The sequence below is a fragment of the Bombyx mori genome, chromosome 1 (assembly GCF_030269925.1).
Source record: "Bombyx mori chromosome 1, ASM3026992v2".
Classification (NCBI taxonomy): Eukaryota; Metazoa; Arthropoda; class Insecta; order Lepidoptera; family Bombycidae; genus Bombyx; species Bombyx mori.
The window spans coordinates 6,062,714-6,088,479 of NC_085107.1; the positions used below are offsets into that span (position 1 = coordinate 6,062,714).

The 25,766-nt window shown below is 37.6% G+C and overlaps 1 protein-coding gene across 1 annotated transcript in view; it reads left to right on the forward strand.

Annotated features, from left to right (window-relative positions):
- Window positions 1–234: 234 nt before the first annotated feature.
- Window positions 235–25,766, forward strand: part of Kettin (kettin protein) — a 28,207-nt gene continuing 2,675 nt past the window's right edge. The window contains 28 exon segments of the mRNA NM_001114876.1: window positions 235–388; window positions 7,761–9,420; window positions 9,752–9,981; window positions 10,984–11,638; window positions 11,641–11,647; window positions 11,650–11,661; window positions 11,664–12,348; window positions 12,717–14,573; window positions 14,668–14,811; window positions 14,895–15,296; window positions 15,726–16,124; window positions 16,564–16,959; window positions 17,439–18,163; window positions 18,165–18,167; window positions 18,170–18,239; window positions 18,688–18,889; window positions 18,891–18,895; window positions 18,898–18,939; window positions 19,052–19,999; window positions 20,001–20,009; window positions 20,012–21,559; window positions 21,660–21,665; window positions 21,667–21,854; window positions 21,955–23,362; window positions 23,490–23,777; window positions 24,455–24,686; window positions 25,237–25,408; window positions 25,486–25,672. Of these exon segments, the coding sequence (NP_001108348.1) occupies window positions 235–388; window positions 7,761–9,420; window positions 9,752–9,981; window positions 10,984–11,638; window positions 11,641–11,647; window positions 11,650–11,661; window positions 11,664–12,348; window positions 12,717–14,573; window positions 14,668–14,811; window positions 14,895–15,296; window positions 15,726–16,124; window positions 16,564–16,959; window positions 17,439–18,163; window positions 18,165–18,167; window positions 18,170–18,239; window positions 18,688–18,889; window positions 18,891–18,895; window positions 18,898–18,939; window positions 19,052–19,999; window positions 20,001–20,009; window positions 20,012–21,559; window positions 21,660–21,665; window positions 21,667–21,854; window positions 21,955–23,362; window positions 23,490–23,777; window positions 24,455–24,686; window positions 25,237–25,408; window positions 25,486–25,672 (12,634 nt within the window).

The following is a 25,766-nucleotide window of genomic DNA, read 5'->3' on the forward strand; positions in this document are numbered from 1 at the left end:
TACGGCCCCGCACTATCCGCTAACTATTCGCAATCGACCGACGTCTTGGTTGTTGGACTTGGGTTAATAATGACTTAACTTCTGCTAAATGAACCCGTGGACTAGTTTAAGTTATTCGCAGTGGCGTATGTATTTATATTTGAGCGAGCGCCGAAGCGACGTTTTTAATACAATAAGGACCAGTAGCGTCGAGTGAGAGTTTTTTTTTGTGCGTTGTGCTGCTGTGGCGGCGAGATGGAGAAGCAGTCGAGATGGTCGGAGCAGCGCTCCGAACAACGTTCTGAGCAACGCGTTCAACAACACTCCGAACGACGCGAGCAAGTTGTGCAGCAACAGGAGAGGATCCAACGCACGGAGCAACACTTTACAAGACAAATGACGACACAAGGTGAGCGATAGTTTACTTAACATTATTTACAGAACTAATATTAATTAGGTGAAACCGATTATTTTTAATTAAATTAAATCATGTTCATTTATTAATTTAAGGCTTAAAATTTACTAACAATAATCCAAATGGCTATTGCGAATTGTATTATGCTATGTATGTCGGCCTGAAAATTTTGGGTGCGTTGTTGTAAGTCGAAACGGTGCGGGCGGCGAGCTAGGACGCCCACGCGCCCTCCCCAGAATAGCCGCACTATCTCGCTCGCAGTGGAAAAGCGTCATGCACAAATAAAGTTACGTACCAGGAAGAAACTAAATACACTCGAGTCCGGGTGGTCGGTCGATACGCCCCGCACTGCTTCGTCAAAATATGGCACAAATAAACTAATAAATCAAACACATTTTCCATTATTTATTAAAATAGATGATCACCTCGAACTGTATCTTTTACTAATGCGAATTAGGGAATAATTATTAGTATGACTAGCGAACTCATACACAGACATTAAAAGAATAGGGACAAGCTTGTGCGACCCGTCCACAATACTTAGTTCACTACTGGTCCATGTCGTGATGGTGTGAGTTCGTTCGTCTCTCCTTAAGGTTGCACCGCGAAGGCTTGAAAACTTGTTTATTTTATAAGGCATGTTCATTCCTTATACGAATCCTGACAAATATGTTTCCATTCACGGATCAATTTTACTAAAACGAAAGTTTGATTTAAACTTCAAAGTAGGCCACAGGGGCTGTAATGTGATTAAAATGAATATAGTTAAATAACCAAGCTAATAATACATTAAAGTAATATGTATTGTAAAGTTGTAAATACAATGCGCTGGGTAAACCGCTGGTACAACAATCAAGAAATTAAGATTTTTGTAAACTTTATCAACATCATAAACCTATAATAGCGGCACCGAATAATTTTAATAAAAGCTAATTTAATTCGTCAAAGTGATTAAAGTAAATTTAATGTCAACGCTCAAAATGCTGATATAATATAGTAAACAAAAAAATAGGATATAATAATTGGGGACCTACGCACGGACATACATATAAGAAATTAAATTATTTATATGATGACAGATTCGAAAAAGTATCTACATGGTACACAGTTGTTCAAACTGATGTAGTTTAGCATTTAATTATGTGAAATAAAGTGTGAAATGGAAACAAAACCCACAGAGTATTGACAAACGTGCGTCATTCTTTCTAGCTGCAGTTGAATTATTTAATATCAGTTACTGAACACTTTAAGACAATGTATCACTAATTTTAAATTTACATTAAAATATAATATTAGATTAAAAAAAAAAATGTTTACATTATTTTAAGGCACTTGAAATATACTGGTTAACCAATCTGTAAATTCTTAACTGAACGTTTAGACGTAACATTCCATACCGTATGAACATCATAGACGCAATAGGGCGTGGCGCATTCGTAGTTTTTGCATTCTTTTCGTTAATTATCTATTTTCTATTCCTACGTACGAGTGAGAACTAAAGAATAATAGCGTAATTAAAACGTAACGCGAAAAACTCAACCGAAGTGCCGTCAATAACCGTTTTCACTCTTTCTTCGTAGCGTTCGATAGAAACGAGACAATGTTAATTTTTAAAGACAGAAAGAAACGCGAAACGCATTCGCTTAATACTTCTGCTATTAGAGATTGAACGAGTTTTAATCATAACTTATAGGAACTAATATTAACACAAAAAATCATTGTCCGATTTAATACATTTTAATACGCTTTTATTAGCTTCAGACGTATGTATGTTAGTATGTAACGGAATTTTTGAATATGATTTTGACCCCCTTCAAAACGTCGAATTAACTCGAAATTTGGTATACTTAAAAAATATTGAAAAAGCTTGGGGTGCATGGTATCAGTAGTTATAAATATTTTATGAACAGATATGAGTCGAAGGGTTATTTTGATAAAATCCTGAAAAGCACCCCACGCTTTTTTACAATAAAATCAGTTTTTCTCACACTATTTTTAATTCAAATTTATTAAAGTTTATTTTCTATTTTTTAGTTGGATTTTCTATAAAAGCGTATTTTGTTAGTTTTTTTTTTTAAACTATTTTTTTTTAAATTCCCTAACAAAATTGAAATTATGTTATGTAGTATGTTTTGATGGATGCGTGATGTCGTGGAATAAATGCGATACATCGGGTGCAACGGTCGACGTCTCAGCCAGATGGTCATCTCAGAGGTGCCGTGGGTCTGGTTCCGTATGCCGCGCAGCTAGAACGTGTTCCTCGCTCATTATAACGTAGCAGCTTAACTGTAGCGCGTCTCGGTTCTTGCTCTCTTTATCTTGGTTCGCAAAAAATCAAGGCGTACTGGCTGTTTAAAAACAAGAGAAAAACATAAAGCGAACGATAAACGCGTAATCGATGGAGAAAAAAAAAAAAAACAAACAGATTACACAGTTCAAATCAAAGAGTCATGTGGTGGTTTTAAAAGATTTAGTTTTTGACAATTTAAACCACTAAATTTGTTGCTGTGTAAAATTTAAAAAAGCTCCCGACTAAAGTGAACAATATCAAAACACCGATGAATAAATACAAATCTGTCAACTGTCGTATGATTGAGTTTACAGGTATAAATAAAAAAAAAAACAAATCTAAAGCAGCGAAAAAAAAAGTGCGAGACAAGAAATGGTCGGCGCCTACATTTACCGTTCTTATCTCCAAATTTATGATCTCAATAAACAGTTACTGAGTAGTAAGCAACTCTCACTGTTTTGCATACATTCTATGGTTATTTTATTGCCATCTTATTAAAACCGAAAACCTACAAACAGCTGGAATATTTGTAAAAGTACTGAAGTACAGTAATTGAGTAAATACGTGTGGAATTAAAGCCTCATAAGTTGTAATACGGATTACATAAAAACATTAAAATTGTATTATATATTCTTAGAATATAAATACATTTTCTTCTGATTATTTACTATTATAGATTAGATATGCATATGTATATATTCATGTGGGTTTAGCTACTTTTCATGTTTAAGTATATATAATTTGATTCATGAAGTTGACAGCCAAACTGCATTAAACTACTCCCAAATCGAAACGGATGCCCATTTCGCGGCAGAAATGGGTTGGTCGTACCTGCGTACGATGCGGGCTAACAGTATACCTTCCATCGCAAGTATTACTAAGTAAATGTTATGTGATTTCAAATATCCGGCGTGACTTTAGATCGTCGATTAGTATTCTCGTCTAATTATTTTAGTCATTTTGCGACATAAAGCACGTTTGGATTCGGAGATGAATGGATAAAGCCCGGTTAAATCACGTTCCGCTATCAATATATTGATAAAACACATATCAATCGTTAAATTAAATATGCGCTTAGAAAAATGGAAATGTAATGTTTTACTACCTGTATTTTTGGGATTGATTTTGTGCTTGGGATTATTTATATAAAAAAAGTAAATAGAGTATAAATATAATATTTATAAGAAAACATAAAAAAATCTATTAAAAAATTTATTTAAGTTCAAAAGTTAATTAAAGGTATTAAGTCCAGAGAAGATATCTTAAAGTGGAAGCACAACTAATTTTTTTAGATTTTAAAATGTTGCCAGCACTGTACTATATGTAATGACGTCATCCTCTCTAAGATATGGTAATTCGGTACAACATTATACGGTGCTGGCGCAAAATAAAAAGTAAGCTAAATTAATTGAATACGTAGTTTATAATAAAAATTTCTTTGCGTTCTCCATATAACATAGGCTGTAATTATATATAGTCTTATAACATCTAAGATAATCGCGCGAGATAACATGAAAAAAAAAATTACAATATACGTACACAAAAATGAAAAGCAGTGTAGTGAGCGAAATCAACTTTAATATTGTTAAGAATTTGTCTAACCGAAATTATTTTATTAACCGAACCGGGTTTAGAAAATGAGATCTAAATAATATGTTCAGTTAATGTGTTTTAGAAAATACTGTTATTTAATATATATTGTTTTGGCTATAGGAATCTCTATTAACGTATTGATTTTGATGATAAGTCTTACCGTGTAGTATGTCAGCGGAATGAGGGCCAGAGACCATATGGTGCGTGCAGTAAATTGTCGGTCGTGGCCATATCTACACATCTGTGAACATTAAAATATGTATAACAGTTACAAGAATACCCATTCATACCATTAGTTGTCAAACTGCTTTGTATAAATTGTACAATTTTCGTTTTGCACGTGCATTATTATACTATTTGAAGTGATTTGTCTGAAAGGATTAAATCTTCAACACGTCACAAATATATTTGTAGAAATATGTTCAAAGTTCCGATATTCGGGTTTGAAAAAAGCAAATTTAAAAAAAAATTAAATTAGTTACTTTTATTACAATTTGATTTGTAGTATGTAGTTTATAATAGGGTTACATAGGGTCTCATTGCATCTGCGGTTTTATAGTTGTAGGCACTGTAAACTATTATAGGGAAGATTTTTTCAAGCGTTCGTTCGATTTCGATATACGGCTGGGTTCAAATACATATTATGTGTATATAATACTTATATTAGGCGTATTGTTGGTGTGTCGTATTCTCTTTATTTTTGCCCCAACACAATCATGGGATCCGGTTTTTTAAAGCGAATCAGTCTGCATACAATATAATTGAGACTTTGGCCTCTCGCTTCCAGGTGGATGACGGCATTCATGTTATCGCGTATGGGATCCGGTCCTTAAAACCCGCGTGCTAAGTGCGAATTTTTTTTACGCTCTCGATAGCGTAAAAGTTAACTCAATTTTGTATGGAGTTAGAACGTTTGCCTACATTTGCCGCTAGGGGCGCTGTTCCAAGTGCATACAAATTTGAGTGAACTTTTACGCTATCGCGGACGTTAAAACACTCGCACTAAGCACACGGGTGACCGTTAGGTCGTTCGCCTATTTAGAGAAAAACGCCATTACTAGAAGACTACTATATAGATAAACTTTTTCGCGGTGACAAATTGCGCAAAGTATTTTCAGAATAAAACTCAAAGTATTATTATAATTATATAAAATCATTATTCAAGTATTCAAAGTTGTGTAAGTACAGCAGAATTTTATAAATAACTGAATAGACGGTGTTGTGAAACATATATATTTTGATACATTCTCCATAAAATTCACATTACATGCGTTACATAAATATATATAATAAACTGCACATTCTTTTAGCAAATTATGCTCTTTATCTAATAAAGCATAATTTAACGTTTTTTATGATAACGAACACAAAAAACATTGCGGCGAATGAATTTTTGCTTTTTAAAGTTGGTAGAAGACTTAATAATCATGTTGAACAACAACGTATAATATTAAACAGCAAAAAGCGATAATTAAAAAAAATGTTCGAATTGGATTGTTTTATTTTATTGTATGATTTTGATTTTTCATTATATTTAAAAAAAAAAGAACTAAGTAACGATTTTATATCGTTCTTTTAATTCACTCGATCTGTGTAAAGGTCGAGTTCAATTATTTAAAATGGGTCGCCCAACGTGACCTTGACCCAAAAAAGAAACCTTGCAAAGAATTCCATTATAAACAGTAACACAACACAACCTAATCCAAACAATAGCGCCGGCAAACGAATGTTCTGATCACTTCATGACAATCATAGTATCTGTTTGCTTAAAATCCGTTTGTAAGTACACATTACTACTTGCAGTACTTACACTAGCTACTCTATTCAACAACGAATCGTGTTGAATGTTACTAATTTAATTTATTTTATTATTTTCTACAACATAAGTACAAATCGACTGACAGATTTAAGTCACTTTTTTTTTTTTTTCTACCTCAGCTGAGAGCCTTGAGAGGCTATTTCAGCGTAACCCTAACATTTGTAGGTGAGCTCATGGGGCTCAAACCTGATGACGTTGCTAACACGAACCCTAGCAAGAGCCGTGCTTCGCAGAATCTACCACCGGATCGGAAACGCGACCCACTGAGAAGATCCGGCGAGAAACTCAGTGGGCTGTGTCTGAGAGTTAATTTACTCGTCGAGCCCTTCGTCGCAAGCGACGGGTTCGACGAGAACGGTGACCGGTGCTTGAAGTACCAAAAAGCACCGTTAGTGGATCGGGAGGATCCAAGATGACGTGTTTTGGGCGACGTCGACTGCTTTCCATTCTGTCCGCAAGATCGGGAATGTATAAGTCACAAAAACATGTTGAGCGTATTTATACTTGTGACGCGTATCCACCAAAATGGCGATCGTAACAAGATCCCGAGTGGTCGTACTAAAATAGACGCGCGAAAAGCGCTCGCCTGCCTTGTTATTTGTGAGTCAGTGCATACATACATCTTTCTCCAGAAATTTATTTATACGACGACTATTTAATTACTCGAGCCGTAGGTATAAATGCTGATGTAATTTTGGGTTTTTAATGATTTCACTTTATTTTTTCGGTTTTTATTGCGATGTAAAGAATGTCGGATCATCGTGAAATGGCGTGTATAGATAGGATCTATTCATACCAAACATCGATTCAACGATAGAGTTAAAAAATATGAACATCAATTTATTACAAAAATATATTTTTGTAGACTATTTTTACGTGGTCTTAGTTTTAGTGTTCCATAGAGAGAAGAGACGTTTGTCATCATAATAGGTCATTCCTGTCATATTATTTGGTTACTTGTTGAGTGAGGTCTCTGGTCTTAATTTGAGGTTTAAATAAAATTTAAATTAAATTCAATTAATTAAAAATTAAATAATTATGAAACTAAATTTGAAGATAGGGAATAAATATTACATTTTGTTTCAAAATATATCAGTAAATCGGTCAATATTCGACATTATCATTTTATAATTTAGCTAGACAAATACTAACACATAATTGACAGGTACTAAAGTGCAACAGACTACATTATAAATCGTAATGAAACAGTGTTATATAATTTTCTAATTTCACAGAGCGTTAATTTATATATGATAAATTAGAATGTACATATATAGATTTTTCGATTAAGCTTCGAGTAATATTTTTTTGTAGTGAGCGAGGATGTGATTATGTTACTCCTTTTAGTCTAAGTGAGATAATCCCTGCTTAGCATTTTGCAAGAAAACAAAAGAAAAAATCTCATTTGTCATAATTTTTAAATATAAAAAAAAACTGATGAATGGGTATGATCCTGTTCCCCCGTGCGTCGTATTCCTCAGTGCTGAGGGTCGTGACCTTTACGGAGCACTTTTGTTAGGACTATATTCCTCCATTCACTCCTGTCCTCCGCGCAGTGGATAGCGACATTGATGCTGGATTCCAAAGTCGTCTTAATCTGGTCGGACCAGCATGGTATGATAGGTGGCATATTACAAATATTTAACTTTTTTTTCTTGTTTCAGTGGAGAGCTCCGGTGATCGCCAGCCCATCACTGCAGGTCGGCCTGGTGAACCCTCCCCGCCAATATTCGAGCAAATATTCAAAAATGCTAGATTTGCACAAGGTGGCAATGCTAAGTTCGAAGGAAAGCTTAGAGGAAACCCTACACCCGTCGTATCGTGGACGAGAAAGAAGGCGCCTCTTGTTGAATGTAATAAATACAGCATGCGTTACAACGAACAAACTGGCGACGTTTCGCTGCTTATAAAACAAATTGGACCTGGTGATGAGGGCGAGTACACCTGTACAGCTCGTAATCAGTATGGTGAAGCTATCTGCTCCGTATACATTCAACCTGAAGGTGTCCCGGTACCTGCTCAACAAGCTAGTCAGCAACAAAGCTACCGACATGTTAGTGAAACAGTCGAGCACAAAGCCTACGGTACACAAGGATACACAACAGAACAGTCACGACAAACACAGAAAGTAGCATACACTAATGGTACTGACCATTCTTCAACGGACGACTTCAAAGTAGACACCTTTGAGTACAGACTTTTGAGAGAAGTATCATTTAGGGAATCCATCACGAAAAGATACGTAGGAGAAAGCGATGTTCAAATTTCAACAGAAATTGATAGATCTCTAGGACCTGTATCTCCACCGAAAATAGCTCAGAAACCGAGAAACTCTAAACTGCAAGAAGGAGCTGATGCACAGTTCCAAGTACAATTATCGGGTAATCCCAGACCGCGAGTTACTTGGTTCAAAAATGGACAGCGCTTAATCAACTCAAACAAGCACGAAATCATAACGACCCATAATCATACGACGCTAAGGGTAAGAAATACTCAAAAATCAGACTCCGGCCATTACACTTTACTGGCTGAAAATCCCAACGGTTGCATTGTAACCTCAGGATATCTTGCTGTTGAATCTCCGACCGAAAGTTATGTACAGGACCAAAGGTCACAATACATAACTGATACTCAACAAAGAGAGACTGAAGAAAGAATAGAAATAAGTGAAAAAGCTCTTGCTCCGCAATTTGTTAAGGTTTGCCAAGACCGTGATGTAACGGAGGGTAAAATGACGCGATTCGATTGCCGCGTCACAGGCAGACCTTACCCTGAAGTCACGTGGTTCATTAACGATAGACAAATACGAGACGATTATAATCATAAGATATTAGTAAACGAATCCGGTAATCATGCACTTATGATTACAAACGTCACTCTCAGTGATAGTGGTGTGGTTACTTGTGTCGCACGTAATAAGAGCGGCGAGACAGCTTTCCAGTGTCGACTGAATGTTATTGAAAAGGAACAAGTAGTAGCTCCTAAATTCGTGGAGCGTTTCAGCACACTGAATGTTAGAGAAGGCGAACCGGTTGTGTTGAATGCCCGCGCTGTCGGCACACCAACGCCACGAATCACATGGCAGAAGGATGGCGTTCCGATAATACCCAATCCAGAATTACGAATTCATACTGACGGTGGGGCCTCGACGCTAGATATACCGCGAGCCAAGGCGTCGGATGCGGCATGGTACCAATGCACCGCTCAAAACGTCGCAGGTTCCACCGCCACTCGGGCCAGGCTCTATGTCGAAGTTCCGAAAGAGCCTCCGCCCGAGCAGAAGCGTCTACACCTACCCCGGCCTACAAAAGTAATCGAACCAGAGTAAGTTATATAAGCTACAATATTTATTCCTTAAAGTATTATTGTCCCAACAGGCACGTCTTATCTATTAAATGTAAAAATATAATGTGCGAGTCGTTAAACTCTTTATTTCAATTTTATAATTAAATGCTTATTATAATTTCTATATGAATGAAATTGAAAATACAAACACATAATATTCATTATAATTAAGACTTTGAAAGTTAAAGCAAGCAAGCAATTTTACGAAATTAAACAAAAATAATAATTATGCATTGTAATTATAATTTTTATAAAAAAACACCTTAGTTTAAATTTGCGTCAATTAAATATGGCTTCTTATTGTTTGTAGGCCTGCTCCTGGACCAGAAATTATTTACTTAAGGCACGTGGAAAGGGCAAGACCGTATATTCCTCCCGGTGAGGAAGACCGCGTCTATCCTCCGCCACAGTTTATTGTGCCACTGAAGAGCGTCACGGCTATGGAGGGTGGCAAAATACACTTTGAGACGAGGATAGAGCCGGTTGGCGACCCCACGATGAAAATTGAATGGTTGAAAAATGGACAGAGTATTGAAGCAAGTAAGTTAACAACAAATATATTTAACATATTAGATGTAATACATATTTTGAAAATACTACAGGATAGGAAGCAAGAGTGCAGACTATAAAGTATTATTTTTAAGTCCATCTCGGTACGTCACGCCTGGACAAAGACTTTTGCTTTACAAAGAACATGTCTGACCTCGCGTGGAGTACTGCTTCCACCTCTGGGCCAGGGCTCCCGAATACCAGCTACTTCCATATGACTTCATACAGAAGAGACCCGTTCGAATTATCAATAATCTTATTCTTACGGATCGTTTGGAACCTCTGGGTCCGCCTGGGACTTCCGTTACGGTACCTCAGTATTTTGTACCGTATGTTCCATGGGGAGTGCTCTGAGGAATTGTTTGAGATGATACCATCATCTCGTTTTTACGAACGCACGGCCCGCCATCGGAGTACAGTTCATCCATACTACCTGGAGCCACTGCATTCACCTACAGTGCTTTTCCGGAGTTCTTTTTTGCTACGTACCATCCGGCTTTGGAATGAGCTCCCCTACATAGTATTTCACAAGCGCCATGACATGTCCTTCTTTGAACGAAGCTTGTTGAGAGTATTAAATGCTAGTGAGCGGCTTGGGTCTGCCCCTGGAATTGCTGATGTCCATGAGCGACGGTAACCACTCACCATCAGGTGGGCCGTATGCTCGTCTGCATACACAGGCAATAAGAAAAGGAAACTAATCTCAGAAGATATATTATAGCATTGTAATTACGAAAGCAATTAATAACAGAAACTAGTAGAAAGGTTTTTTACATTTAAAATTGTACAAAAAAAACAGGGGTAATTATATGTGAGTTAACATTTTAAAATTATTTGGATCGGATAATGATTCCATAGATTACTTGGTGTTAAGTGGTTGACAGAGCTCATAGACGTTGCAATCAACGTAAATGCTACCTGCCACCCAGGAAACGAAGTTCCTGAACTCCGTTTAAAATTCTTGTATTAATGTACAATAACATTCCTTTTTAGGTTCAAGATTTACGTCAATATTCCGTTTTGGTTACATTTCTCTTGATATGCTCAGTCTGAATATCCAAGACAGTGGTGAGTACACATGCAGAGCGGTGAGCGCAACGGGGGTTGCTGAAACAAAAGCTGTGTTACACGTAACTCCCAGGGCTACTATCGAAAGAACTAGCCAACACCCAGAAACTCTGCAGTACATACAACAATTAGAAGATTATTCAAAATATCAACACCAAGAATCTATCGAAGAACAAACATCTCAGAGGCCACAATTTATAAGACCTCTGCAGGATCTTGGTGAACTTCAGGAAGGCAGAAATGCCCATTTCGAAGCACAACTGACTCCAGTGAGCGACCCCACAATGAGGGTAGAGTGGTATAAAGATGGCAGACCAATTACAGCTAGCTCGCGAATCACGTCAATCTTCAACTTCGGCTACGTCTCCCTTAACATCATGCACCTACGGGCTGAAGATGCAGGTTCGTACACAGTTAGAGCTGTAAATAAATTGGGTGAAGCTATCAGTACCGCTTCTATTAGAGTCGCAGCGAGGAGTACGGTTACCGCAGATCTTGGTATTCCTGAGCAACGTAGATACATCGAAAAAACAGAACAATTAGAAGCTTATCAACAACAGCAACATCAAAAATATTATCAGGAAGTACCGGAAAGTACACAAAAACCAGAATTTAAAACTCCTATCAAAGACCAAATCAGCATCAAAGAAGGAGGATTCGCTCATTTCGAAGCCCGGTTAGAACCAATCGGGGATTCGACTTTAAGAGTTGAATGGTTAAAGGATGGTCGCCCAGTCGAAGCTAGTTCAAGAATAACGACCTTCTTCAACTTTGGATATGTCGCATTAACTATCAAATCAGTTACGGTACACGATGCAGGTCATTACACCTGCCGAGCCTACAATGCTATCGGTCAAGCAACTACAAGTGCCAACTTAACGATCGTAACTAAAAAGGATATTATTGCGGAATCACAGCATCCTGGTGGACTAGAAAAAATTCAATACCTTGAGGACGCTAGTCGCTATTCAAAGAGAACTGAAGAAGAAGTAAAGATCACACAAAAGCCTCGGTTCTTAGGACCCCTTAAAGGCACAAATAAAATTGTTGAAGGACAAAGTGCTCACTTTGAAGCCAGAGTTGAACCTCAAAGCGATTTGACGATGACTGTAGAGTGGTACTTTAATGGAAAACAGATTACAAGTGCTAATCGTATTCAAACATATCATGATTTCGGTTATGTTGCCCTTGACATCGCAAGCGTTAGGGCTGAGGATTCTGGCGTTTATACTGTCGTGGCACGTAATGCAGCCGGCGAAGCGCAGTTAAGCGCGTCAATGACAGTCGAAAGTAAGTATTGTTTTTTAAAATCAAAACAATCTTTTCTAACATATGAATAATAAGTGCATCTTTCTAAACTTTTTTCACGTGGTATGTTGTTTTGGTGTCTGGACGCTATATTGTAATCAAATATCAATTATAAAAAAGGACCTAAAGTATTTACAATCTTTAAATCATGAATATCTGACCATATAAATAAGTAAACGGGCACAAATCATACTAAAACCAAATACTGATTTATATACTCAACCTACGTTTGAATATTTACATAGAACCAGACCAAGGATAAATAAACTTCTAATTTCGTTATCTTGTTGAAATATATATAAGTTTTGAATCAAAATATTCTTAAAATTAATCGTGAGTTTGCGTTTCAGCACGATCCAGCATTGATACATCTAGTATTCATCGTGGTTTATATGAAAAGACAAGACACATTGAAGAATCCAAATTTGTAGAGCCTATGTATCAGATTGAGGAAATATCCAAGTCAAAACCTGTGTTCGTGCAGCCTCTGTCTAACCCGCCTCCAGTTTCTGAAGGAAAGAACATTCATCTTGAATGCAGACTTGAACCTATGGGTGATCCTACAATGAGAGTAGAGTGGTTCCATAATGGTAGATCAGTCACTGTCGGTTCGCGATTCAAAACTTATTACGACTTTGGCTTTGTTGCTCTTGACATTATACATGCAACTTCTGCTGATACTGGCGAGTATACAGTGAGGGCTGTAAATCATTTAGGATCTGCTCACACTTCAGCAATAGTACGAGTTATCGAGAGATCAGACATCGTTACAGACACGCAAAATGAACAAGCTATAGAACAAATTCAATTATTAGAAGATGCTGCTCGAAGAACCAAACAAGTGCGGGAAGACATAACCGTTATGCAAGCACCACAGTTTTCAAGAGCACTTCATAACATCGAAACTGTTGAAGGTACAAACGTACATTTGGAATGTCGTTTGCAACCCGTTGGTGATCAGACCATGAGAGTCGAATGGTTCTGTAACGGAAAACCAATTAAAACCGGACACCGCTTTAGACCGGCTTACGAATTTGACTATGTAGCTCTTGACCTGTTAAGCGTGTATCCAGAAGACTCTGGTGTTTACACTTGTCAAGCTACAAATCAACTTGGAGAAGCAGTAACGTCTTGTGCGTTACGTGTAATTGCTAAAAAGGATCTAATTCTTGAGTCACAACATCCATCAGGCTTAGAGAAAATTCAATATCTAGAAGACACATCCCGTTACAAGAAAACTGATATAATTGATGAGTCAGTGACTATAAAGCCACGATTCGTAACACGGCCAAAGTCAATTGAAAATGTCATTGAAGGTCAGCATGTCCACTTTGAATGCAAACTTGAACCAGTGACAGATTCAAATCTTAAAGTTGAATGGTTCAAAAACGGTCAACCCGTTACGATAGGACATAGATTCAGACCAATCCATGACTTTGGGTACGTGGCCCTTGATATCATTGACTTGATTGCTGAAGATTCTGGGATTTACACTTGTCGTGCTGTTAACCTTGTTGGTACTGATGAAGTTAGCTGCAGGCTCACATGTCGCAGTACAACCGACATCGTCAGAAGCACTCAAAATGAAGCCGGCTTGGAACAAATTCAAGTTTTAGAAGATCGATCCAAATATCACAGAACTGACATGGTTGATGAAGTCACAACCCAGGCTCCTATATTTACGACATCGTTGAAGAACGTCGAAATCAAGGAAGGACAACGCGCTCACTTCGAATGCAGATTGATACCAGTATCTGATGCTACATTGAAAGTAGAATGGTATCACAACAATAAACCTCTGAAAAGCGGCTCGAGATTTACCGAAACCAACAATTTTGGTTTCGTCGCTTTAGATATCATGTCTTGCTTGCCAGAGGATTCAGGTACTTATACCTGCAGAGCAATAAACGCTCTTGGGGAAGCCGTAACTTCTGGCATCGCAATAGTACATTCCAAAAAATCAATATATTTGGAGTCTCAACATGAAGGAGCTCTTCCAAGGCTTAATCAATTGGAAGATACTTCAAAGTATCAAAGGCACAGCGCACAAGACGAGGTAATTACTCAAGCACCTGTGTTCACTATGCCGATGAAAGACATAAGAGTCGCTGAAAACCAAGCAGCTCACTTTGAAGCCAGACTCATACCTGTTGGCGATCCAAAACTACGCGTAGAATGGTTGCGCAATGGTGTCCCCATAGAAGCATGTAAGTATATGAAGCCTACTTAATTGTTTCGCTATATTTGCATTATAATTTTGGCTTGTAATATACAGTTAATCATTTTATAATGATTTTTCAGCGAACCGTTTGACTACAATGCACGATTTTGGGTACGTCGCATTAAACATGAAATACGTAAATCCTGAAGATTCTGGCACATACACGTGTCGGGCTATAAATGAGCTGGGTGAAGCCGTAACATCTTCGACGCTGTTCGTGCAGTGTAAGTTATAGTGGCTAAAAATAAATGAATGCTAATAAATTACTGTCGATAGGAAAGCTAATTGATGTTTTTTTCTTGTACAGCGAAAGCATCCCTACAGCTCGAATCACAACACGAAAGCGCTCTTCAGAAAATTCAACAGCTTGAAGACTCTTCGCGGTATCAAAGACGAGAGGACGTAGAAGTGGCTGTAAATCAAGCGCCCAGATTTATAACTCAACTAAATGGACCAACAAAGCTAAGCGAAGGCCAAAGTGCGCATTACGAATGTCGTATCGAACCTTACCCGGATCCGAATATGCGCGTTGAATGGTATTTCAACGGCAAAGTACTCCAAAGTGGACACCGCTACCGGACTTCCAATGACTTCGGCTTTGCAGCACTTGATATTCTCACCGTTTATGGTGAAGATTCTGGTGAATACACATGCAAAGCTATTAATAACTTAGGACAAGCTGTTTCTTCCATTCGGTTGAATGTACAATGTAAGTATGCGTAGTGCTTCTGTTTAATCTTATCTTATACATATATTTAAACGAGAAATTCTTGAATATAAATACATATAATCTGAATCTCGGAAACGACTCCAAAGACTTTCATAAAATTTAGTATACAGGGGATTTCGGGGGCAATAAATCGATCTAGCTATGATTTATTTTCGGAAAATGTTGTTTTTGTTATTTTGTTTTCAATAATCAACTTTATCAATAATCAACTTAAACATACTTTTTTTTTATTGAAAGAAAATAACAAATAATATAATATTAATATGTAATTCGTATTTAAATATAAATTCTAAAAAACACAATTTATCAACAACAAAACAAATCGGTCATCCTCTAGTACTACTTATAATACTGTTCTTGAGTCCAATATAGTACTCTTAAACTCACAAAATTTCGTATGTATTGCAGCAAAGGAATCTATAATTAGAGATTCTCAGCACGAAAGCGCTTTGGAGAAAATCCAATACCTTGAAGATGATAGCAGATATAAACGGGCCGTTCAAGATGATAGCTTTGTAGTTGAGAAACCACAGTTCGGCAAACCGATAAAGAATGCAGAAGTAACAGAAGGTCACCCAGTGCACCTTGAAGCTACGCTAACGCCAGTCAACGACCCTACCATGCGAGTCGAATGGTACTGCAACGGTAGACCTGTACAACAAGGACATAGATTTAAGACGACTTATGATTTCGGCTATGTTGCCTTGGACATTTTGTATGCATATGCAGAAGATACAGGAACTTACATGTGTAAAGCGACAAATGCCGTTGGCGAAGCTGTCACTACCAGCTCAGTAAAAGTAGACGGTAAGTTGATTTTTATTATACCTTTGGTCGCCGTTAACCACTTTACACCAGGTTGGGTTTGAGATCCATCACTCTTTAATATAATAAAAACAAAATTGATAATATTCATTAATCAAATGAAATGTGTACCATCGGCAACTACTTCTATTACTGACGTTAATATTTTTCTACCCACTTTACAATGTCTACCTCGAAATGATAATAAGAGGCGTTGTAGCTCTGTCGGGACATTACCAAAGTCTTGTCTATATCTGTAAATTCAATAGAATTAAAAGTTCGAGCTAATGTCTCGTGGTATCGTCTAAAAGTTTCAGTAGCACCTACTATATACACATTTAAACTAAGACAGAAAGGATCTAAAGCTAAATTTCATCTACAGTACTTATTTATTGACTTGAAATTAACATAGGAGTAATGGTTTAATAATTATAAATTGTAGCAAAATCTGGTCTGTATCTCGACACGTTGGATGAACAAAGACTTAAGAAGATACAAGAGTTGGAGAAATACGAAAGACCTAAGCCAATTGAAGAGGAGCAGCCAGGTCAGAGGCCGGTCTTCTTAACTGCTCTGACTAGTCTTGAGAATCTTAAAGAAGGCGATCGTGCGCACTTTGAGTGCAGAGTAGAGCCAATCAACGATCCTCATCTGACAATTGACTGGTTCCATAATGGCCAGAAGATCAGAGCCGGGCATAGGTACAGAACCACACACGATTTCGGCTATGTTGCTCTGGATATCTTGTATACTTATGCTGAAGATTCTGGAACATATATGTGCAAAGCTACCAACAAACTCGGTGAAGCTGTCAACACATGCACGTTGAAGGTTGCAGGTCAGTAAACAACGTTAATTATCTACTTAATTATTATGATCATTTTTACCAAATTTATTTGCTAAATCGATTCGCTGTACGTTCCGTACGTTATTTTTTACTATGCTAGAGGGCTTACCGAAAGTAAAAACGATGATATAAGAATACATTATAACGTAACTTAACGTTATAACGTCGGTTATTAAAAAGCAGACAATAATTCAGATTTCACGAATAATGTTTCTCATTACGGGTATAAAAGTAATGAAGTTTAATGGTGTGTAAATCTCGGAATACATATAAGGTTTTTTGAGTAATTTTATGTCAATCGTATTCCCCTGTAATTACTTCGTTGAAAATAAAAATACGAATGTCTCAGTGACTTAACTTTAATATTATTATACGGTATAAAACCGACAGATTTACTGCCCAATAAAAAAAAAAACATGTTACCTCAAAAGTACTCGTTGGTCGATTATAGCTTATATCATATTTTTTAGGACATAGAAACATTATATTGGACACACAACATCCTAACGGCTTGGAAAAGATAAGACAACTTGAAGCTCAAGGTCACTCTACAAGGATCGAAGTTGAAGAGCCAAAGATAAGCCCGCCAAGATTTGTTACGGAGTTACGAGGCACCACACATGTTTTTGAAGGAAAAACAGCTCATTTTGAATGCCAAGTCGAACCAGTACATGATCCTAATCTACGTATTGAATTTTATCACAATGGCAAGGCCCTGCAATCTGCCGCACGATTCCATATCACTTTTGATTTTGGTTACGTGTCATTGGATATTCAACACTGCGTACCTGAAGATGCAGGAGAATATTCGGTTAAGGCAATTAATGCTCTAGGACACTGTACATCAGCAATCTCCATGACAGTAACCGCAAAAGGCAGTATAATATCGGAATCTCAACGTCCAGAAGGTTTAGAGAAAATCCGAGAATTGGAATCAGCTGAACCGTTCAAACGTCCCGAAATTCCGGAACCAGTTACTAGGCAAAGGCCCGTATTCACTCAACCGTTACAGAATATTGATAATATTCAGGAAGGCCAGACTGCACACTTTGACTGCAGATTAATTCCGGTTGGAGATCCAACTTTGAAAGTTGAATGGTTCAGAAACGAGAAACTCATTGAAGACAGTTCCAGAATCACGAAAACGCACGATTTCGGTTATGTATCCATGACCATTTCACACGTACGCGATGAAGATGAAGGCGTTTACATGTGCAGAGCTTCCAACTTACTTGGAGAAGCAGTAACTACGGCTGCAATGAAAATCAAAAGTAAGAATGAACGCTTTTAATAATATTAAAATACATATTAATAAAGACGGGCTATTAACATGTTCGTAATTACTGTTCTACTATTAGTTTAGTATTGTAAGTCCAGATAGATAGGTAGGTAATATCATCCATCCTATATGCCACACGGCAGTCAAGTGGCACAGTTTGAAGGGCAGTGCTTATACTTTACCGTTAAATTGTTGTCATCAGTCTTATCTCAGGATTAATGGCCACTTTTTCAATGTTCTAGACATCCACGCTCCACTTATTACATAACCAGGTGTGCAGTGTTTGTTCGCACCTAGGATAATATAGTATAAACGAGAAATAATACTTTAGTCATAACAATAACAAACATATTATTATAACCCTAGAGACATCGCTTTAAACTGAGCTTGCTTATCTAGTTAAGCATAACTAATATTATTTGTGTTTTCTGAAAATAAAGCAAAAGCAGCAATCCAGTTGGAGACCCAACATCCCGAAGGAATGAAGAAAATTCAGAAACTTGAACAGCCTCATGAGAGACGTTCAGAAGAGCCAGATCGCGAGTTCGAAAAACCGATATTCACTCAGGTTCTTACTGGGCCATCCGAACTGTGGGAAGGACAACACGCACATTATGAAGCTCGCGTAGTTCCTGTCGGTGATCCTAGTCTTCGGTTTGAATGGTACATAAATGGCGTAGAATTGAAAATGGGTAAGTTTAAACAATTCTTTACAAAGTATTTTTTTTTAAAAAGCTTTAGAAAGTTTTATTATATACTTACTATACGATGAAGAGTATAACCTGTACTTTTCCAAATTTTCAGGTTCAAGGTTCCGCACCACTCATGACTTTGGTTTTGTTACTTTAGACATTAATTCAGTCGTGGCAAATGACGCAGGTTTATACATGTGCAAAGCTATTAATAGAGCTGGTAGCACAGTTTCTTCGACATCACTTAAAGTCAAAACTAAATCTACTATTATCGACCAGGCCATGAGACCCGAGTCGTGGGAACAAATTCAATTAAAGGAAGCTGCCATGAACAAGGTTCCCGAAATGTTCGTTGACACTGGTGTTCAACAAGCCCCTATTTTCACTACACATCTAAAAAGCTACGACAAGCTTGTAGAAGGACAGCACGTGTATTTGGAAGCTCAGGTAGAACCACGTACTGATCCAAACCTTAAGATTGAGTGGTTCAAAAATGGAGTCACGCTAACTACTGGAGCTCGATTGAAGAGTACGTTTGACTTTGGTTTAGTTACTCTTTCTATTAATAGCTTGCGAAATGATGATTCGGGTATTTACACATGTAAAGCAACAAATCTTTTGGGTGAAGCTGTATCAACTGCATCGATTAAAATAGAAGATCGTCATTGGTTGCTTGGAGAATCACTTCATCCGGACTCACTCGATCGTATTGGGGCACTTGAGCAGCCCAAGCCTGAAAAACCTGAAGCTCCCGAACCAACTTATGAAACGCCCGTATTCATATCCCATTTAAATAATATTGTATGTAAAGAAGGAGATAATATTCATTTCGAATGTAATGTGGAACCATCTAGAGATCCTACTCTTAAAATCGAGTGGTTCTTTAATAATAAACCTCTACCATCGGGAACTAGGTATAAGAGTACTCATGACTTCAGCTATGTTTCGCTTGATATAACGCATACTTACGAAGAGGATTCCGGTATTTACACTTGTAAAGCAACGAACAGCAAGGGCTCAGCTACAACTTCTGGTTCATTAAGATGCACGGGTGACAAAAACATTTACTTTGATACTCAGCATCCTCAAGGTAAAGCTGGTTTGGAAGCTGTCGAACAAGCTGAGGAAGCTAGATTGGCAAAGGGTAGGAGGCCTTCCGTTCCGGATACAGAATATCCAAAACCAGAATGGATTATACCAATTGCTGCTGAGCATCAACTAGTAGAAGGCCAAGTACTTCATTTGGAAGGCCAAGTAGAACCCAAGAATGATCCAGATCTCAAGATTGAGTGGTATTTCAATGGTAAAGTTTTGGAACAAGGTTCCAGATTCAAACTTACTAGTGATTTCGGATTCGTGACGCTAGATCTCGTGGACGTGTATGAAAGAGATAGTGGCATTTATACGTGCAAAGCTTACAACAAGAGGGGTGAAGCTTTTACTTCATCTACTGTATATTGCACTAGTAAAGATAATCTAATTGAAAGAACTCAACATCCGAAAGGAACTGAAGGTTTAGAAAAGATTCAAAATTTGGAGGATTCTCTTCGCAAAGAACCCGGGCAACAGCCTGATGACGATACAGGTAGACCACCAGAATTTACCACCGTTTTCAAAGACATTGTTGATATTAGTGAAGGACAAATTGCTCACTACGAGGCATCTTTGATACCAACTGGCGACCAAAGTATGGTTATTGAATGGTTCTATAACGGAAAGACCATTGAAGCTAGTCATCGCATCCGCACAGTTTACGCATTTGGGATGGTGGTTTTAGAGATACTAGGAACTAAAACTACTGATTCTGGAACATATTCCTGTCGTGCCACAAATAAATGGGGACAAGCTGAAATAAGCGTGAAACTAGAATGCGTGGATAAGAGTAAAGGACAGAAACCTAGATTCACAACACACATACAAAACATTGAAGGTCTAAAAGACGGACAGTCTGCACACTTCGAATGCACTGTCGTACCAGTCGACGATCCGGATATGAAAATCGAATGGTACCACAATGGTCAACATATGCGTCACTCTACAAGAATCAAAACTGTTTCAGACTTTGGATTCGTCGTTCTCGACATAGCTTACACACAGAATCACGACTCTGGTGAATATGTTTGTCGCGCCTACAACAAATATGGTGAAGACTTTACTCGTGCCACTATAAACTGTTATGGAAAAGGTGGCGTCTACCTGGAAAGCTTACAGCCAGATTCTTTAGCAAAGATAAGGGAATTAGAAAGCTTACAAGGAGCGCAACAACAGACACCATCAACACCATCTGCTGAGCCACCTAAGTTCATAACTCAAATTCAGGATGTTACGAAATTAGTTGAGGGACAGAGTGCTCACTTCGAAGCAAGACTTGTACCAGTAGATGACCCTGACTTAAAGGTTGAATGGTTCTATAATGGGAAAAAGTTGCCTCATGGACATAGGTACAGAACGTTCCATGACTTTGGTATTGTAATTTTGGATATTTTATATTGTTACGAAGAAAATTCTGGTGAATATGAATGTGTCGCCACCAATAAGCTAGGACGTGACTCTACGAAGGCCAATCTTAAGTGCACATCAAAAGAAAACTTAATCCTGGACTCGCAACTTCCGCGGGTGAGTGTTTAATTGATTAATTGATTGACTAGTCAATTTTATTTCGAATCCATTTTGTGATTTTAGTTGTTTACCTGTTTAAAATGTAAATTTGTAATTTAAAGGGCATGGAAGGTGGATTGGAAAAACTTCAAACTTTGGAAGATTCTATGGTTCGAAGGAAAGATACATCTGTAGAAGAAGAAAAGGGCAAAGCTCCAGTGTTTACAGTTCCACTTTCAAACATAGAAAATTTGCGAGAAGGCGAAAATGCTCACTTTGAAGCTAGACTGACACCGACCGATGATCCTAACCTAAAAGTAAGGATGTTTCTAATATGTATTTTTTTAAATTAGGTACCTACCTAAATTATATAAAACATCCCTGAAAATTTACTAAATAATATTTTGTAAATTACAGGTTGAATGGTACTGGAATGGAAAATCACTTAAAGCTGGGTCCAGATTTAGGACATTCTGCGACTTTGGATTCGTTATTCTGGAAATATCTCCGACGTATCCTGAAGATTCTGGAGAATATTTGTGCAGAGCCTACAATAACTATGGTGAAGCCGTTACCACGGCTTCTATGAAGGTACAAGGAAAACGTAATATCATTTTGGAATCACAGCTGCCGAAGGGAATGGAAGGGACCATTGATAAGATTGCAGCTTTAGAAGGTTACTCTGGAACCGTAGATACCTTGACACCAGAAGCTGAAAGTGGAAACCCACCAGAATTCACAACGACTCCTTCGGACCTAATTCTTTCCGAAAACTCATCGGCTCATTTCGAATGTCGCTTGATACCAGTAAACGATTCGAGTATGCGTGTTGAATGGTTCCACAATGGAAAACCGCTATTAACCGGATCTAGGGTTAAGACCATTAATGATTTTGGTTTCGTAATCTTGGAAATCGGCGGAGTGTATCAACGAGATGCCGGTCTGTACACATGCAAGGCAACAAATCGTCACGGTGAAGCAACCGTATCTTGCAAGTTGCAAGTAAAGGGAAGACAGGGCATTATCCTTGAACCTCAGTTGCCTTCACACTTTAAGTCCGGAACTGAGAGTATCCAGAAACTAGAAGAAACGCTTCACAAACGCGAAGAGATTACTATCGAAGACGAAAAACCGAACCCGCCGAGATTCACGGTAGAGATAAAAGATAATATCGACGTACCTGAAGGCGGTCCGGTTCACTTCGATTGTCGTGTTGAACCAGTAGGTGACCCTACCATGAGGATTGATTGGTTCCACAATGGCAGGCCATTTGCTACCGGCTCTCGTGTGCACACGCTTAATGATTTTGGTTTTATTGCTTTAGACATTGATTACATTTATGCTCGTGACGCCGGCGAATATACCTGTCGGGCCACAAACAAATGGGGATCAGCAACTACTACAGCTAAAATAACTTGCAGCGCCAAACGCGATATCGTTCTAGAGTCACAATTGCCGCAAGGTATGAGTGGCGAAAAGATTAAAGAACTGGAAAGAGGCCGCATAAGCGATGCTCCGAAAGAAGAACCGATCGTTAGTACACCGCCTAAGTTTATCACGCAAATCAAATCGCACACAGTAGAAGAATCAGAGGGTGTACGATTTGAGTGTCGCGTCGAACCTAAAGAAGATCCTAAATTACGCATAGAATGGTACCGCAACGGAAAATTGTTACCTTCCGGCCATCGATATAGGACGGTATACGACATGGGCTTTGTTTCTTTGGACATCTTGTATGTTTATGCTGAAGACTCCGGTGAATACATTTGTCGTGCCGTTAACGACTTCGGAGAGGATTTCACAAAGGCTACAATTTCGTGCAAGAGTAAGTTTTTCGGTTTATATGTATATAATATTTTTTACTCTGGATAGAAAATTTTTAAATATATTAGTTGTTAAATAACTATTAAGATTACTAGACTTATTAACTATAAAAAATATTATAATTTTAGAATTACCTGATATTATTCTACAAAATCAAGTTCCTCGTGGAATGAAGAGGTCTGAAGCGCTCACACAGATGGAAGCTACAATAAAAAAATATACATCTGAAGTTTATCTGACGGAGGATGATCTGTATGACGTGGATAAGAAACAACCACCACGCTTCGTTACGCAGATACAAAGCCAAACCAGTTTGGTAGAAATGGAAACTACTAAATTTGAATGTCAACTGGCGCCAGTAGGAGATCCTAATATGAAAGTCGAATGGTTCTTTAACGGAAAACCTTTACTACATAGTAAGTATTTGAATTTATTGCACATTAATTTCGACATGCTTTTTTCAAGTTAAATCACGCTTAAGTCACGCTCAATCGGTGTATTTGAAATTAATGTAAATTTCATTAAATTTCTATTATTTAAATGAGAAAGAAATTTAGGATAAATAACACAAAAATCATTATACATTAAAAATAACTGTTATAAAAATGATTCAGTACTAGATTGTTTAATAAATAAAATATCCATACATATCCATCCATCCTATACTTATGCATGGTACTATCAATACCTATGTATACTAGTCATGTCCCTTAAATTCATACCCATCAATTTCGCCTTCATCGGTGTTTTTGATTCGCCGTATCGAAATAAATAAAGAAATAAACTCAATCTTTTAAAGGCGAACGACTTTGCAAATAATCAAGCAAACCAACGTTAAGCCTTTCCCGTTATTATCATGATCTGTGTGCTTAGTGCGAGTTTTTTAACGCTCTCGATAGCGTTAAAGTTAACTCGATTTTGTATGGAGTTGGAACGTTTGCCTACGTTTGCCGCTAGGGGCGTTGATCCAATTGCATACAAAATAGACTACACTTTTACGCTATCGAGAGCGTTAAAAAACTGGCACTAAGCACACTGGTAAGTGATTGGTATTAGTATGCTAAAATATAAACCTTGCGAATTTCTATTACAGAAAATCGTTTCACACCCATTTACGACTTCGGTTACGTTGCTATGAACTTCGGTTGGGTATATCCTGAAGACAGTGGGGAATACCTTTGCCGCGCTACCAATCTGTATGGAATGGATGAAACCAAAGCAGTCATCAAAACAACAGGAAAACCAGGAATCGTATACGATTCACAATTACCTAAACACATGAAGAGCATTGAAAAAATACGAGAGATGGAAGCATCTTGGCAAGTGTGCGTATACAAAATATTTATTACATTCTATCATTATATCGTTTAGAATTTCTTAAAAGAGACGTTATCAAGCTTCCTCTGGTGAATACGGTAGACATCACTTTTTTTTTTTGTTTTTTATTCTTTATTAGAGCCATACACTTATTAGGTTAAGTCGGCTGACATCACAACTGGGGCCATGAAATTAAATTTCAGTAAATTGAAAACTTTTATAAATCGTAAAACTATCACCAAACGATTGTGTCTTCAACACCACATACTCATCAGAGTAGTCTTTTTATAATATTATATATCTTGATTTTTTTTTTATTACATAATTCAGTTATTACTTTACACTTCACAAAAATTTAGGCTATTGATAACGATTTATAAGGACTTAAAGGCCACGCAACAGGTCCACTTTTTTGTATTTAATTTTTATTATATTCGATTTCATGTAGAATGTGCTCTATCATTAACATATTTGTCGCACAATTACTTAGAAAAGTCTATATCACCCATGATTTTCAAACACTAAGTATATTTATTACATGAAATATAATTTTATCAGGACGCCCGAGCAAGTAGTGGAAGAAAGTAAGGCGCGCTGCCCACCTGTCTTCGTTAGTCTTCCGGACGCAGTTACGGTAGAAGAAGGAGAATGGGCTCGTTTCTGCTGTCGCGTAACTGGTCATCCAAAACCACGAGTGATGTGGCTCCTAAACGGCAACACCATCGTCAATGTAATAATTATAATAAATGTTACCAACTTAGTTTATTTTATTATAAACATGAGGCTTAATTAAACCGCTTTCTTCAGGGATCAAGATACAAACTGACTTACGATGGAATGTATCATTTCGACATACCAAAGACAAGGCAATATGATACTGGTAAAATCGAAGTTATTGCAAGAAGCTCAGCCGGCGAGGCGGCGGCATCAGCCGAATTAAAAGTTATTCCCAGACATGACGATTATCGAGGTGTATTGAAGAACGCACCACGTCGTAAGTGTAAACTCATTTCACTCAAGACATTCATTGCTTACTTAACATTTTATACTGTCCTTGAGAAAGGACGCGATCACACGAATTGTCATGT